Source organism: Anser brachyrhynchus (genome assembly GCF_964034855.1).
Source record: "Anser brachyrhynchus genome assembly, chromosome: 3".
NCBI lineage: Eukaryota > Metazoa > Chordata > Aves > Anseriformes > Anatidae > Anser > Anser brachyrhynchus.
Window position 1 is genome coordinate 73,376,103 of NC_137696.1, and position 16,941 is coordinate 73,393,043.

Below are 16,941 nucleotides of genomic sequence, written 5' to 3' on the forward strand. Positions count from 1 at the left end.
TGGGTAGGCTGCTTATATTTATATGGAATCCAGGTGGGGAGGAAGGAAAAACAATCTGATATAGGGCCAATAAGCTGCATTTTCTTATCTTTATATATATATATAAAGCTTATATAGCATGTTTTCAGTGTATTCAGGGAGTGACAGAACAGTCCTCTCTATTTAAACATTAGAAAAATTTCCTTCATTTTTATTAAACACCAGGGTCTGCATTCTACTTCACTGGTAAATACAGATCTTTTGAAATGAAATTGAGTTGTTCTTCTGAGTCTAAAATCCCATTTGAAATTTTCACTTAGAGGATATTGCTGTTGCTTCGCCTTTCAAAGCTAGACAAATCAGATTCTGGTTGATTATATTTTTATTACAAATTTCCAAGAACATTTTATTTAAATGTATGTTTTCCAAAAGGAAAACACTTCTGTAGCACCTGCCCTTTATAAAATGCTTCTTAATCAATCTCTCAAAAGAAACCCTCAAACCCAAACCTGTCTCTTTGATTTACCATAGGTTCACCATTGTAGCGGTTAATGAGGCTGGTGCTGGACCCCCTGCAGAAGCCAACATCACAACGCCAGAATCCAAAGGTACAGGAGCAGCAGAGTCCCTATCACTGTCTGTATCTGGGGACAAAATCCCATTCACTGGGTTGTCATGTACCCTGAAGAAGAGAACAATATTTAAACTGCAAACAGAGCACAAGTTGTACACTGAGGGACTGATAGTACATCAGAGACAGTCCTGTTCTTTGGCTTTAGCATTATTGGGCTACAAAGCACAGTAATAATCTGAGATGTTGGTAGGCCCAAACAAATTCATCTTGAGTTGTTCTACAGGTGAAAAACATGCCAGTGGTCCAAGGCAGTGACTGAGAAGACATGCTTTCATTTTCTACAAGATTTTGATAAGCAAACATATTTTTTTAATAACATCGAATATATCATATTAAAGTCTCTTGTCAAAATGTCTTCAGTAATCTCATGCAAAATATGTGGAAATGTATCTTTTGTTGTTTTCATTTTTTTTTGTTTTTATTGCTGTTTTTATTTTTACTATATTCACTTACTTGTAACAAAAGTGATGCACTATAAGTATCACTTGAAAAATTACAGAAATATTGATTAGTTGCCAGAGAAAGGTTTATGTTGACATAAACCACAAATGAGAATGAATTCACTGTTATGAAAATGTATCTTTAGAAAAGAAAACATAAGACATTTCCCTTCCTGAAGAAATCCCTGTTGTCAAATACTTGGAAGCTCTTAACCAAGCTCTAGCAAATACTTTAAGTCAGTCTCTAAATCTAAAAATCAGCAGACCTTTTCTACCGGTTGAAGAAATTTGTCCGTTAGCTTCAGTTAAGCTTTTTTAAAACTATGCCTTAAATTTTTATGTAATAGCTCAAGTTAGTTAACAGAGTGGTATGTCCTCATCTGGAGGCTCCACAGAGGTGGAGAACTTGCTGACTATACTCTAGAGCTTGCTGACTCTGAACCACACATTTGTGCCATTTGTAAAATGTCCAGACTAGTACATCTCATTGGGTTCATTAAGTCAAGTCAATTTGCAAGCAATTAATTTCAAGTAGAAAACAAACAGACAACCCTCCCTGCCAGAACAACTTTTGGTGTGGGGAACCTTCCCCCTATCCCCTTCCTAGTTGCCACTTAAAACAGTTGAGTCTTGTGAGTTGCACCCACGTGCATTTTTTGTGTGTGCTCACATGAACAGGATCTCCCCTTTCTGCATGTAGCACATTCAGAGATAGTTTTACTGTATCAGAGACAGAATCTGATCTCTGGGCTAAACCGTAAGAAATGTCGCTGGAAAAAAGACGAGGAAGTGACACTAGTCTCTTATACTAGGTACAAAGGTAAATGTACAAAGGAAAACGCTGAGTGCTGCACCTGGATCGGAGTAGTGCTGGACGCACTCACAGGCTGGGAGAGGAGTGCCTGGGGAGCAGCTCAGCAGAAAGGACTGGGGGTGCTGGTGACAGCAGGCTCAGCATGAGCCAGCAGCATGCCCTGGCAGCCAGAGGGCAAGCGGCACTGAGGGGAGCATTAAGCACAGCACAGCCAGCTGGTCAAAAGAGGTGATGCTCCTGCTATTTTTAGTGCTGGTGCGGCCTCACCTTGCACATTGTGTGCAGTTCTGGGCTCCACAGTATAAAAAGGGTGTTATGGTCCTTGAAAGCATCCAGAGGAGGGCAACAAGGCTGGTAACAGGGTGTGAAGGCATGTCCTGCGAGGAGAGGCTGAGGGCACTTGGGTTGTCTGCTCTGGAGAAGAGGAGGCCAAGAGGTGACCTCGTTGCTCTCTGCAACTCCCAGAGCAGGGGGAGCTGGGAGGGGGGTCCTGGCCTCTGCTCCCTGGTCACCGATGGCAGGACGTGAGGGAACAGCACAAAGCTGCACCAGGGGAAGGTCAGGCTGGGCGTTAGGGAAAATTTCTGTACCATGAGGGTGGTCAAACACTGGAACAGGCTTCCTGGAGAGGTGGTTGATGCCCCATGCCTGTCAGTGTTCAAGAGGAGTTTGGACAATGCACTCAATAATGTGCTGTAACTTTTGGTTAGCCCTGAAGTGGTCAGGCTGTTGGACTCAATGATCTCTGAAAGTCCCTTCCAACTGAACTACTCTACTCCATTTTACTAGTGGGACTATTACCAAAATGACTCTTAGTGTCTGCATCATGTGAGATATGTAGGCAACTCAGACTATTGAGATTATCCAGGAATGAATTAAGACAGCATTTGATCACAGTCTTGTGATACCCATATGAAGAAATGATCACTGATAGCAGGAATTTTTTTAAACTAGAAGAAAAAAAAAAGAAAAAAAATGAAAGGATTATTTGGAAACTGAAATTACCCAAATTCAGACTTAAAATAATGTATCACTTCTTAAAATGAAGGTAACTACCTCGTAAATCAATTTAGCATGGAATACATTAAACTTTCAGGAACCTGAGATTCAGAAGCAAGGTTAGCTATCTCTTCCAGAGCTATGTATAACCCAGACAGAAGGTAAAGGCTTTCTGCAGAGATTTCTATCTAAGATACTTGGGCCCGTATAAGCAGGAAGTCAGTTTATGTGAACAAGCTCTCTTTTTTGACCTTAAAATAGATGTGTATATATATCATCTACTTTGAAGAATATAGTATTAACTCATTATCATTATTTATCAGTGAAAATAAATTTTTCCTTGAAAAAAATCACAGGCTAACATGATGATATACACAAAATAAACATATTTGCTTTGCACTTTCCAAGCTATGTGGGATAATATTATAGTTTGACTGGGGTTTTCAAAGAGGCCAAGGGGAGTTAAATATCCGGCTTCCACTGGTTTTCAGGGTGATGTGGATGTCTTAGTGTGTTCCTTTCCCTGGTAATCCTTATGTCCTCATTTGCCACAGCTCACTTTCCTTCACTAAGGACTCTCATGTTACAGGAAATAATGGTGTGAAATTCAGATGGTTCATTCTCACCCTGGACAAGTAGCCAGATGCTGTTGGTGTAATGGTGAATAACTCCATCCACTTGCAACACTCAAAGAGTTTAAGTTTTATTCAGTCATTGCTACCATAAGAATATATGTGTGTATGTATATGTGTGTGCATATGCATATGCATTTCTGTTAATGATGTGTCTGACAACATTATTTTGTGCTCCAGTCATCTGTCTAAATTCTGAATTTCTCCATTTTTTTTTTAATTATTTATTTTTTTAGTTAAGGAAAAAGCAAAATGGCTCTTCCTGTCCAGGAACCAGTCTTTAAGGAAAAGATACATGGAACATTTCGTCGAAGCAGCCCAGTGCCTTCAAAATGGTATAATACACCACAACATTACAGGTAAAATTTCATTGGGTTCTCTCTCTCTCTCTCTCTCAGGTGTAGCTTACACCTCTGTGTTCACAAGGGCAGAATGAACCTCACCTAGTCTGAGAAAGTATTGGCCTCCCTTCGTAATCAGTGGGGAGAAATGGGAAATTTCAGGATGTGATTTGACCTGTTTGAAATAACAGGCATTAGGATGAGATAAATTTTTCTCCCGTGTTACCTCTTCACTGAATCTAGGCAGCTAGTTCAGAGGTGGACTTTTATATAGTAGATATACAAATTGAGGTAAGGTGAAGCCAAAGCAGATGTTTCCCTATGACTGATGACTGCATTTTCTCAGCATGAATATGAGGAAGTAAAGTGGTTCAAGCTAAAGACTTAATACAGTGTCAAAAGATACTGGCTGAAGTGTATGCTAGTGTTGTATGTTAGCAAGTCTGGGGCACATTGCTTCTGAAAAAGACATTTAAGTAGCCTAAATCACCAGACTACCATGTTATCTCAAATTACTTGCCACTGTAAGGTCTGTTATCTACACTGGTGCTGTATGTGGTCATTGAAGACAGTGTGGAAATCTGAGTTTATCTTCTACAGTTCACAGAGCCGCAAAGACGCCAGAGAATGAATGTTGCCCCAGACTAAATACTCTTTGATAGTACAGGAGTGGCACAGATAATGTCTAGCTTAAATTAGAGTACATGGTGCTTTGTGAGCAGATACAAACTGCATCTCTTTGCCCTGGAGAGGAGGAATCAGTGTCAGTTGGTTTGCATTTTATATATTCTTTTTCTGTCTGATTACCTTTGTGAAAGGCAATTGTCTACAATAATATCACTTACATAGGAGTTGGGAAAGTTTCATTATCTGAATGAAGACTAGAAGTGGAGGAGAGAAAAAGTTAACTTTTCTCCTATGAAGTTGGGTTGCAGATTGAAAAGTACTTCTTTTCAAGGCAATTAGGAAAAAGTAACTGAAAAATTGAGACATATTTCTTATATTATTTGTGTGCACATATTTTTCTATTTTTTAGGAATTTCAGTGAATGTTTATCAGCAAGTTGTCTATTTTTCTGAGGGGAATTCCATCTGGGTGAAAGGAGCTGCAGATATGTCTGACACATCTGACATAATGCTCTTTTATGCTGGCTGGGGGAATATAACATCAATCTCAGTAGACTGGCTTTTCCAGAGGATATACTTTGTCATGAATGAAAAGGTAGTGCTCTGGGGCTTAATTAATTTCTTATTTTATTTGAACCACTCCTGTAATTTAATTTACTTGAGAAATTCTCTTTGATGTTTATCATACACAAAATATAATTGTAGAAATAGAGTTTTAACTTCAACAATATCCACATATTTCACAAAAAAAAAAAGAAAAAGCAAAGAGGAATATCAAGTCATATTTAAAGCAAACAGGTTATACAGAACTCTGTATCATTGTCTTATTTTTCCCCTTAAGACAGAAAAGGCTTTGGTTTTAAATGCTTTATTTTTTTTGAGATTGGATTCATGTCCAGCTCATACCCAATACTAATGACTTTGTTGCTGTTACTGGGTTCTCTATGCACCTTGTTCAGTTCCTACTCTTCCTCAGGAAGATGGTGTGGGGTGTGGTAACTAGTCAGTGATTACAATGCTCTTCATAGATGGCAAAAGAAGTTCAAGAGGGAAAGTGATGACAGCTGAAGTTACTACTGTTTCAACCTGAAGTAAAATTATAGATAGAAACTCTGCACTTGATTACCTACTGGTGAAACATCACTTATATTAATGGCCAGATTTTACGTGTACCTTTATATTGCTCTAATGCACAAAGGACTAGAAAGCTGCCCTAAATGGTTAGTGTTTTGTTGCTGTTGTTGTTGTTTGTTTTTTCATTTGGTTTTGCTAGCTTCTTGCTGCTCTCATAGTGAGAAACTTAGTAGTGAGAAAATAATACAAAAGCAGCTGTAGATGAACACACTGAAGGCAGAGCTTTCTGAAGCCATTGCAGGTTAGAGAAGTCCCAAGGTATTGCTCCCAGTATCAGAAAAGCACTTTCTTCTCTCTTTGTCCTACTGTACTAGATCATTTTCAAAGCACAGTTTGTCAATACCCCAAAATCAGGCTTCTCCCTCCAGCTCAGAGGCAGGAAGCTAATCTGAAGATGACTGGCAGACAGCTCTTTCAGGGTAAGCTGTCATGGATCTATTTGTACATGCTACACTGATATACCTGGGTGTCTGACAACACTAGAGCTTAGAAGGACCTAGGCTTGTGAGAGAGGTATTTTGTTGTTGGGTTCACCTGAAAGAATCCCCAGTCAGCTTGTTTGCTTGTTAGCAAATGCCCTATGCATCACAGGTTTCTCTTCTCATTCCCCAGATACATGTTTGTCATTTAGAGAACTGCACAGCAGCTGAAGACATCACTCCTCTTTATGTGACATCCCCTAGGAAGGTTGTAGCTGATCCCTATAATGGGTGAGTGTCCTCCTGTGAGTATTTGGTGTCAAAGGTGCTATAAAGCTCCTCTAATTGTCTCCACTTCAGTAGTCATCTAGTTCCTGTTTCAAACTCTTCCCTTACTAAAACAGAAGTGCAATGGCAACAAATAACAAACAATAAAACTGTCGGAACAAAAGTGACACCTTGCAGAATTGTTTCAGCATTTTCTTCCCTAGGGTGTTATCAGAGGAGATAAAATATTTCCCATGCAGAAATTTGTTTTATAGACATTTGGTGCATTTACAAATATAAAGCTCTTTGCATTTTAAATGTCAATGCTTAATACCTGAGGTATTATAGAGGAATATTCTCTAGTGATTTGCCAGCCAGATCCCCAGAAGGTAAAAAGTGATGTACTTAATTCTCCTAGGATGTATATTATCAGCACCAAAAGCATTTTTTCATTGTCTGCATAAAGTCAGGCACATCTTTGAGCTGTTAAAATATTTGTGACTCATCTATAGAGTTCTTGCGCTGTAGTTACTTGGGTATATTTTGTTCCTTGGCCAGGTATATTTTCTGTCTCCTGGAGGATGGTATATACAGAGCAAACCTTCCACACTTTCCTGACGCTGCCTCTGCAGCTTCACTAGTTGTGAAATCCAGTGCTCTGAGAGACTTCGTGATCAACTTCCAGTCTAAGCGACTTATTTTCTTCAACAAAACAGAACAGACCTTTGTGTCGGGTTTTCTTGATGGTTCAGAATTTCATATGTTGCGATCGCACGTGACACTTGATGACATGGAGAGCTTTGTTTATGAAGATAACATGTTTACTGTCACGGATGGCCGGGCAGTTTTCCAAGAGGAGGTTTCTCTAGACGGAAAGTCTAGCTTCAATGAGTATGTTATGGATTGCAGTTTGGATTGTCCAGAGTACTTTGGCTTTGGCAATTTGCTCTTCTATGGGGTATCAACTCAGCCTTTTCCTTTACCAACTCCTCCTCGGTTTGTCACAGTGCTATTTGGATTGCATCAAGCTGTAATTAGCTGGAGATCACCTGAACACCCTATTGGAACCAGTAAGTTCAGATTTTATTTCCTGAAAGACCAGTCCTTTTCTTTCTAGGGGAAATCCTCCCATTTTTTCCTGTCCCTGATGTTGGACTTAGTGACTTCAGTAGCCAGTTCTGCTGGAAGATGTGGATTTACCTCAGTCTGAAAAATTTAACTCAAGATTTGCCAGTAAAATACCTGAATTGTCCGCGTAAATTAAAAAAAAAAAAATATGTTTATATAGGTGAATAGCTCATCTGTCACTTGCAAGGGATTTTAAGCAAGGTTCCATCTTAACCAAAGTATGGAGTGTCAGTAATGTTTGCTGATGATATCACACAGAAAATGCATGTCAGTGACTTAGTGGTTTTCAATCTGTGCTATCGTCTATCCTCTGTGCATATGTGTTTGAAGAGTAACACCAGAAAACTACCTGAGGAAAATTTGGGTTCTTCCAACTTCTTTCTTCATGGGAAACTCAGCCACTACTCTTGGTTGGTCACAGAGATGGAGAATATAATTTTTTAATTCATCCCTTTCTTAATTCCTCTGGCACTGGCATTTTTGAAACGAGCTTCCAACTTACAAACTTAGAGTTTTCTCAACACATATCTTCCACTACAGTCATCTACTGTGCAATAACATAAATGTTTGCATCTCACAGGTCCATCTGCTTGGCAGAACTGGACTTATGATGTGAAAGTGTCATCTCAAAATCCTTCCATGGAGGAACAGGTTGTCTCAAACATTAGTGACACCAGGTTTATGGTGAAGGATTTGGCCAGCTTCACAGCGTATGAAATGTCTGTCAGAGCTGTGTCTCCTGCTGGTGAAGGGCCGTGGTCGGAGTCATTTAGAGGCATGACATTAGAAGGAGGTGAGAATTTCTTTATTATCCAGGAGAAATGATGAACGAGTCATGTGTACAGCTTTCCACCTGGTCCAGGCTTTGGACAAAGAGTGCAACTAGAGGGGTACAAAATGGATTAGGTTAGAAACACTAGAGATTACAGGATAACTGAATTTGCATTTAGTTAAAGTAACAAGATTCTCAAACTACAATGATGGTAGTACATAGTATATATTTATTATTAATGTTTATATATATATTTATAAATATATTGTTTTCTAATGCAAATACACTGTCAAACACATTTTTTAATACATGGAAAAAACAGGTATACAAAGGGTGCTTTGTACTCTGTAAAGCACTTCCTATGATGAAGTAGTTTGAGCAGTGTTTTAGGTATTCGTGGAAGTTTACAGGAGAGTGCACGCTAACTAAAAACTGAAAACCGTTGGGTTTAATGGAGATAATGGGAGAAATGGGCATGTGCACAATGTCTGAGATTAGCAGATCTTTGAAATGCTTTTTGATACCTATTTCACCTGTAATAACCTATGTCTGAGGGAAAAAAATATTTCTATTTAATGTACTGGGCTGGCAGCTGAAATCTGGGATATTAATTGACTTTGGTAAGCAAGGTCCAAACCTGCAGTAGTGTTTAGGTATCTAATAGGGTTCCAAATTGTCTTATTCTGGGTCTAAACCTGCCCTGAATCTGTAACTTTCTCAAATTGTGATATTTTCATGCCTGCCTTCTTTGTCCATTATTCCTTAACACAGGCCAATTTTATCTATGTACTTCTGTAATTTCCTGGAAACAGGAACCCCTGCTAAGATAATTAAAATACAAATATAATAAATTAGCTCTTTGTTGGTGTGCACAGCTGCAATTTTCTTTCTTTAACAGCTGAAGAGGAGGCATATATATTGGCAGTGGGGGCTGAAGGGCTCTGGAGGCAGTGGCTGGACAGCTATGGACCAGGAGAATTCCTTTCTCCCGATATAAGAAATATTTCAGGTAAATACCCCACCAAACTTAGTGTTGCTGCTGCATATTGGCATTTATGAGGTCTTCATAAATTTTATCAACTGAAAGGCAAGAGCTTTCATTGCAGCAGTCTAGACTTGAAGGTGTATAGTGAAGCAGCTTCACTGAGCCAAGCCTTTGACTCCATCCTCTTTCTTCTACTTTCTGGATCAAATTAGTCCTTAGTGAAGTGCTACGGATCATAGAATCATAGAATGGCTTGGGTTGGACCTTACAGATAATCCATTTCCAACCCCCCTGCCATGAGCAGGGATGCCACCCACTAGATCACATTGTCTGGGGCCTCGTCCAACCTGGCCTTGAACACCTCCAGGGATGGGGCATACACAGATTCTCTGGGCAACCTGTGCCAGTGCCTCACCACCCTCTGAATGAAGAATTTCCTCCTAACATCTAATCTAAATATCTTCTCTTTTAGTTTAAAACCATTCTCCTTTGTCCTATAATTATCTGTCCAATTAAAAACTCACTCTCCATCTTTTTTATAAGCATCCTTTAAGAATTGAAAATTTGCAATGACATCTCCCCAGAGCCTTCTCTTCTTCAGGCTGATACTGATGTCATCACAGCTACAGCAGAGCTGAAGTCATCTCTCTGAGCCAAAAGGTGGTGCCTCCAGCATCCCAATACAGATGATATACTTTTATAACTGTCAGAGTGATATGTACACAAATTTGTGATTCCTATAAGGAAAAATTTATCCTCATGTTCACTGAGACTAAGTGTTCATTTGCGTTCTTCTTTAAAAACTAAAATGTCTGGTTCCTTTTTATTTTTAAATATATATATATTATATATGTTTGTTTGTTTATTGTTTTATTTACATGCTTGTGAAATGCTTAATATCTTCTTCTTCTTTTTTTTTTTTTTTTTTCTTCAAGACCTCGACTGGTATAATGACACTCTGTATTGGAGTAATTCCATGGGGAAGATTCAGACCTGGTCATTGAACAAGAGAGAGAGTACCGCTGAGAATCCTTATATATCTGACATCAGAAATGCAAGAATGTTGGCCTTCGATTGGTTGGGACAATGCTTGTATTGGGCTGGCAAAGCAAATACGGTAGGGTAGAGTTGCACTTAAAAATATATATATATATAAATGAAGTCAGTAAGAAGACTGTAAAACAGTATTTGGGAAGACAGTCCTTAATACATGCAACCTGAGATGCATTTGGACCTTTGCTATCGTAATATATAAAGAGGAGGCTTTTCTTATGTGATTTTCCAGTCTTATACAAATGTTTGGGGTAAAATATTCACTAATATTGACTAATACAGGGTACTGAACTGAAGGTGCAAAACAGGCAAATATGTTATCAACAGTTTTGTAGAATTCAACATTGTAAAAATGAGTGAAGATGGCAAAAAAAAAGGCTGCCAAGTCCATCTCAGCCATGAGGGAGATGGACTTTATTTTAATCCTTATATATGTAGCACATTAGCATGACTTGTTTACACAAAGATTTTCAAGATTGGCTTCTGTACTGTGATATTTTGCAGATCACTGTAGATAAAAAATAATTACAATTGCACTTTGTACACTCTCATATCAGAAACACTGACATGTGAATTATTTAAAAGGTATCTGACTTCAAAATTGCAGTGCTAATTTATGCAGTGCTGTCAAATTATGCCTTTCATTTCTTGTAAGTGCAAAGTCAGAAGCTTTTTTTAAAAACTGGAGCTAGAAGGCCAGATTTCACACTGCCTTGCACCCTCATTTACTCTCGTGAACAGTGAATAAGAAGTGGGTGAGAAACTCTGTCAGACAGAAGGCTGCTGAAACTTGTAAAGCCAAGGGGTATAGATATTTCAGCTTTTTCTTTTGTTACTTTCTGACAAACATTAACTAATAATTTTGCCTTGTTCTTCTTCCATTTTGAATGAAAAGGTTTAAGTTTTGGAAGCCTAAGGCTTGCATAAACTTGTGATATATGGCTGTGGGAAAATCACTTGTGTATACTCAATTGATCATGGTTGACAATTTAAGTGTGGTGCTAAAAGCAATTCTGTTGTCCCTAGATCTACAGAAAATCACTGCTGGGAGGCCATATGGATGTTGTGGTTCATGTTGTGTACCTAGTGAAGGATTTAGTAGTAGATTCAGTAAATGGCTACTTGTATTGGGCTACAATGTATTCAGTGGAGAGTGCAAGACTGAATGGAGAAGAGTACCTTTTGTTACAAGAACAGCTACAGTTTTCTGGTAAACAGGTGACTGTATTATTATTATTATTATTATTATTATTATTATTATTATTATTAATTACTTAGTGTGTTTTCGTGGTTAGATCTCTTGGGTATAGTCAGTGTTTATGGTTGTTAAAATCACCATGTTATAACCAGAAAAACAGCATGCTCTTCTAGCAATATTGTTTTGTCCTTTTGAGCGCACGAAACAGGGTAAGAATTAAATCAAGTAATAACCATACCAAAACTTTGGCTCCTAATTCCACTGACACTGTGCCAGTGAGGGTGCCAGCTTTGACACTGACAGTTCCCATCCTGCCTGCTCCTGCTTCTTGCATGATAGCAAGAGCAGCAAGTCCTGTGCTCTGGGGATCTTTGAGGTCTCTACCCCCAATTTGCTCCTGCTCTTCCCAGTCTTCTCTTTCTCAGTTGCCCCAGTAAGCTGGAGGCCTGGCTTCAACTTGGCTCCTCTTCCTTTGCTTGGGGAGCTCCAGAAGGCTGAGGAGAGGCTGCCACAGAGGAGAGGAGCTCATCTGGTAGGAGAGAAGGGGCTTCTTGAAAGAATGAGTAAAGACACTACAAGATCAGGGGGGGAAGGCAGAGGGAGGGGGGAAGGATGGGGGTTGTTATTTTACCTTCATTAGGGTGGATAATGGATCCCATGAAGACATAGGCTAGTAGAGTGGAGAGATGCCATGCACCCAGAGCTCAGCAAAGCCTCTGCAAATTATGGAAGCCTTTTACCTCCCTCCCATCCCTACCTGGAGACCTCCTGGTGTGCTCTGAGGTTCTCCCAAACAAGCTGTTTCTCTGCTGACCTCTTCACGTCTTTCTTCTCTATCCACCTTTCTCTGATGTCCTATCAAGACTTTTAAGTTCACTGCTGGCTCCCTATAGATCATCCTTGCTTTTTCCAAACCCATCCTGACACTGCCACCACGTGGGATTTGCCATGCAAGGGACTTGCAAGGTGGGATTCAGTGTTGCCTATGCAGCCAAGGAACTCTGAGGCTGAATATTTGGTTCATGAAAAGATCAGCCAGGGTCACAGCTACACATGTAGCTGGGAGAAAAGTGATGGATGACCCATTTCCTTGGCAAGAAAACACTTTATTACCATAATGGGGACAGGAAGAGTCTGGGAGTCAGTTTGATTGGGACTGCAGAATCAGTGAAGCACAAAAAGTTTGATGAACCTCTTCCAGGCTCTGTCTTCAGGTCAAGCTGAAGGACTGTCCTCTTGCAGGGCTTTTACTCTGTGGAGTCTCTCTCAAAGAAAAGTTGAATGATCCCCACCTGAAACCACAGCCTGTGTAGGGTTTTACTCTCTGTCCCAAGCCCTGACAGTAAGGCATAGTTTGACTGCCACAGAAGACACGAACTTAGATTTATTATTGCTTCAACGTCATTCTTTAAAACATAGCTTTTGATAAAAAAGCCTTTTTAAAAAATTCCACCCATCCTACAGCTTGTGCCTCCATTTTACCTGAAAACAGATTCTCTATTAAAAAGCCTTCCAAAACTTTAGAGATCTATGTCTCTTGGTTAGATTTGTGTCATTGCCCAGAACACTTCAATCTCCCTCTCCAAGAGGAAAAGAGGCTGGTGTTTCCCTGTTTAAAAAGTCAAAACAAAACAAAACAAAACAAAACAAAAACAGAAAAAAAAAAACCCACAACAGAAAACCCCACCACCACCACCAAAAAAACCCAAAGAATACACACACCAAAAAAAAAACCACACCACAACACACACACAAAACAAACAATACAAACAGACAAACAAAACAAAACAGGTCTGATTTAGTCTCTGAAAAGTGATTAACATTTGGAAAGGCCAGCTGATCTCACAGGTCTCTGTTACATTCACATTGCAAGAGGGTCTGGTGAGGACAGGGAAAGCTGTTTCTGGTGTGGCACCTGCTACACTTGTAAAAGTAAACATAGAAGAACTGAACAACTTTTGTCACATGTAGAGAACAATGCTGTGTTGCAAAGGTCCACTGTATTTTCCACTCCTAGCCCCACACCTCTCCACAGAAGCTGGATAGTATGGACTGTCTTCGTGGGAAAAGGTATGTTGTCCAAGCTCAACAGCACACTTGCACTTACCTCATATCTTCTGTGTGATCTGTTGTGAAGGACTGACAAATTGCAGTTTAACCTAAGTGGCAAAAGTCACCGTTCCTACCCTCCTCTTTTGACTTATGACCTGTTTCTCTAAATCACCTCATTCTAACCTCATTTTTTTTGTTCTCAGCTTCAAGGCCCTTGGCAGCAATAAGACTGCCTGTCTGCTGCTGTCATTTTTTTCTGCACTTTTCTCTATGTCAGTGATACCAGCCTTCAACCATCCACTTATTCACACCTCCTACAAACAAACATCTCCTCTCCTGCTTCTGTGTTTTGCCCCTATTCTATGCACTGACTTCTTGAACTCAGCCTCCTGCTGTGATACATACAGGAAAAAAGCCAAGTAAAAATGTCTAGAATGAGGAGTGACCATTTATAACTGACAGGTGATTATTTATTAAAATAAAATCCCAAATTAACTAATCCAAAAAAGGCTGTACAATATTGTTTAATGGCGTAATTATCCTATATAAATATGCAAATGCCTGTTTGTACAGGTAATAGTATGTATCTTCCTTGTGAAATGGAGTCCTTTATCTTGAGGAGAGAACCTTTTAACTCAATATTAAAACACAGATGTAATAGATAATTGGTGTTATGTAACAGTTAGAACATGCTTTCTACATAGCTGGTTCTTACTGGAATTTACTAGCTGCTTTTCTAATGAAGAACTGCTGTTCAGCTGCTCAGTACAGGACCTTCAGCAGTATAGAGCTGCACCTCTTTTAGCATGAAATTTCAGTGATGGGAATAGAAGACTGCTAGTATGGAGACAATAGGTTTCCCAAAATATATGAAAGCAAAGCTTTGAAAGTTCTTTGGCAGGAACTAGATGTTTTTGTGACAATTATTTTATTTTGCAATCAGTTGCATAGCCTAGTTGGTGTGTATGGTTTGATTGATTTTGGCAGAGCTATTCTGATTTATTTCAGTTTAGGATCTGGCCCAGAATATTCAAAGCACTTAAGTAGTTTACACTGTACAATTTGCCTGGAACAAAAGTAATTTATAGAGTAGCAAAGTGCATTGTATGCAGGAGGGGCCATGTCTTTCTAGGAGTTGCCTCTTACTATTGCTAGTCAAGGGGCATTTCAAGTAGCTAAATTTATCATGTCCAGAGACCAATACCTCTCAGGAAATGGAAAAAGTCTGTTTATTTTTGAAGCATAAGGGAAGGGAGGTGTTAAATTATTCCCAAACTGCTGAACAGTACAATTTTTTTTTTTTTTTTTTTTTTGCCTTTTATTAATGGGGATACAGGGATTAGGAGAAAGATGAACCTGTCTGTGGGAAAATGTAATAGCTGCAAAAAGAAAACAAGGCAAGAAAAGAAGATCCAAATATTTAAAAAAGCAAGGTAGACTCAGGAATATGTAATTTGGTGTTGAACATGGATGGGAGAATAGGTAAATGGGATAAAATATAACATGCTCGGCTGAATATGCACTAAGGCATATACATACTGTGAGATAATTTTAACAGCAAAACCTACAGGAGCAATCATTCAAACCTTGATTTTCTGACATACAATGTCAACAGAAATATGTCAAGAATGTGATTACATAAGGACCAGCAGACAACAAAGTGACACAGCATTTGCTTTCCTGTCATCATCTTCTGCAGCTTATTAATGAAGAGTTAAAAAAAAAAAAGTGTTCCACTTACATTCCTAATATAAATCCAACCTTATAAAAGAGTAGCTACAACTAGTTTTTGTATGTAAAGTTTGGGAGCAGCAGGAAAAATGTTCTCAGAAAGGCCCCTAACAACTTGTGAACTGTGCTAATGACATGACATGGACTGAACTTGATAACATTTAGCAGAATAACTTCTGGAAGCAAATTCTTTGTCAGTCACAGAACACATTATTAGATGTCTGATTTCTATTATTTTTGCATATGGTATTGAATCTGTTGTTTATTGCAAAAGCAAGAAAGCTTTATTTTGGATATTAAATCCTATTTAAAATAAACAAAAATCCTGCACCTAGCTTAAATTAAGATGAAATATTGAAGTAATGAACATTTTTTTTCCCTTGACTCTTATTTAATAATAAAGGATTTACTAAAATGTAAACATTTGAATATCCTGTTTAACTGAATACATCAATAAAAATGCATATATTTTCCATAAATAATGCAACACATTAAACATTGTATGCATAAAATCAAAGCTAGAAAACAAAGACAAAAGATCTGAAACACTTCTTTTAAAAAGTGATTCTGACTTTCAGTCTGGATATCAACCATCTGTTTTAGAGAAAGAATATTAAAATACCAGAGGTGCTTTGGAAATTTTGATAGGTAGTTTCACTAATCACTTGATACACGATTGCCATCATATCTGAAGTACTCAGATGCTCTAGGAATGAACACTGTGACAGATGCTCATAAAATGTTATCTGGAAAATCATCAGCTGCTATAAATAAGTACCCACCAAGGACCCGATTATTTTCTAGTGTTACCTCTTTTAGTGTTAGAATAAATGTTCATGGTAATAATGTTATTTTTGCCAATAAAGAGCTACCCGTCATGCTGCCTGGACAACATTGATGCCTAAGGGCTTTTAGCCCAGAAGTGAAAGTATATTCAAATTACTGTTTGAACTTTTTGTTTCTTAGATGGTTGGTTTAGCTTTGGATCTCAGCCATGGTTTTCTTTACTGGCTTGTACAAGACAGTCTATGTCTAAATCTATATAGAATTTCTCTTTGCAAAGAAGGGTAAGTAAATGTATAGCACAGGTAAGAAAGTCTTTATTTTCTTCCTTTTTTTTAGGGGTGTTGGGGGGTGAGGCTCTATTTAAAAACAAAGTGTCTGGTGCTGAACACACTAGTTACTAATTGCACAATAAACAAGAAGAGCTGATGGTCACACCTAGGTGATGGCAACCTGTGTGTTGAGATAGTTGTCAGCATGCTTTTACAGTGAGAGAAACACAGTATGGATGCTCAGCTGAACTTAGGTCATGCTCATCAATTTTTGAACTTAGCTTTAGGAACTAATCACTATTAATTGTCTGTTTTATCTTGGTTTTTACAACACCTGATGGTTTGTGCCTAGGGCTGTAACTTGTTTATCTTACATGGAGGTTAGGACTAGAATTGACACCACTTTCTCAGAGAATCAGTGCTCAGCAGGGTTTCCTCTTGATAATCCTGAACACGAAAGAGCTTCATTATTCCTGAAAGGCAATTAAAATAATAATAAAAAAGTACAAAATTGTGTTTATAAGAGAATTCAAATATATGACGATACGACCTTGAGAAAAATTATAATTTTTTGCATATGTGCCAAGCACTTCGTACAGAAACTATTTGCCAGTGTTGATTTGTGGTAGCTCATGAAACTACATTTTTGCTCCTTTTCATATGGGGAGAGTGCTGCTTTCTT

General features: G+C 38.6%; 1 protein-coding gene across 4 annotated transcripts in view; it reads left to right on the forward strand.

Annotated features, from left to right (window-relative positions):
• Positions 1-16,941, forward strand: part of ROS1 (ROS proto-oncogene 1, receptor tyrosine kinase) — a 77,271-nt gene that overhangs the window by 11,435 nt on the left and 48,895 nt on the right. For all 4 annotated transcript variants that reach the window (XR_013949615.1, XM_080588106.1, XM_080588105.1 and 1 more), the window contains 10 exons: positions 511-587; positions 3,735-3,857; positions 4,876-5,060; positions 6,212-6,309; positions 6,844-7,355; positions 7,994-8,206; positions 9,084-9,194; positions 10,106-10,287; positions 11,250-11,441; positions 16,171-16,271. Coding sequence is in view for 3 of the 4 variants with exons in the window: in XM_080588106.1 (XP_080444232.1) it covers positions 511-587; positions 3,735-3,857; positions 4,876-5,060; positions 6,212-6,309; positions 6,844-7,355; positions 7,994-8,206; positions 9,084-9,194; positions 10,106-10,287; positions 11,250-11,441; positions 16,171-16,271 (1,794 nt within the window). In the remaining variant the exon portion in view is untranslated. The remainder of the gene's footprint in view (positions 1-510; positions 588-3,734; positions 3,858-4,875; positions 5,061-6,211; positions 6,310-6,843; positions 7,356-7,993; positions 8,207-9,083; positions 9,195-10,105; positions 10,288-11,249; positions 11,442-16,170; positions 16,272-16,941) is intronic.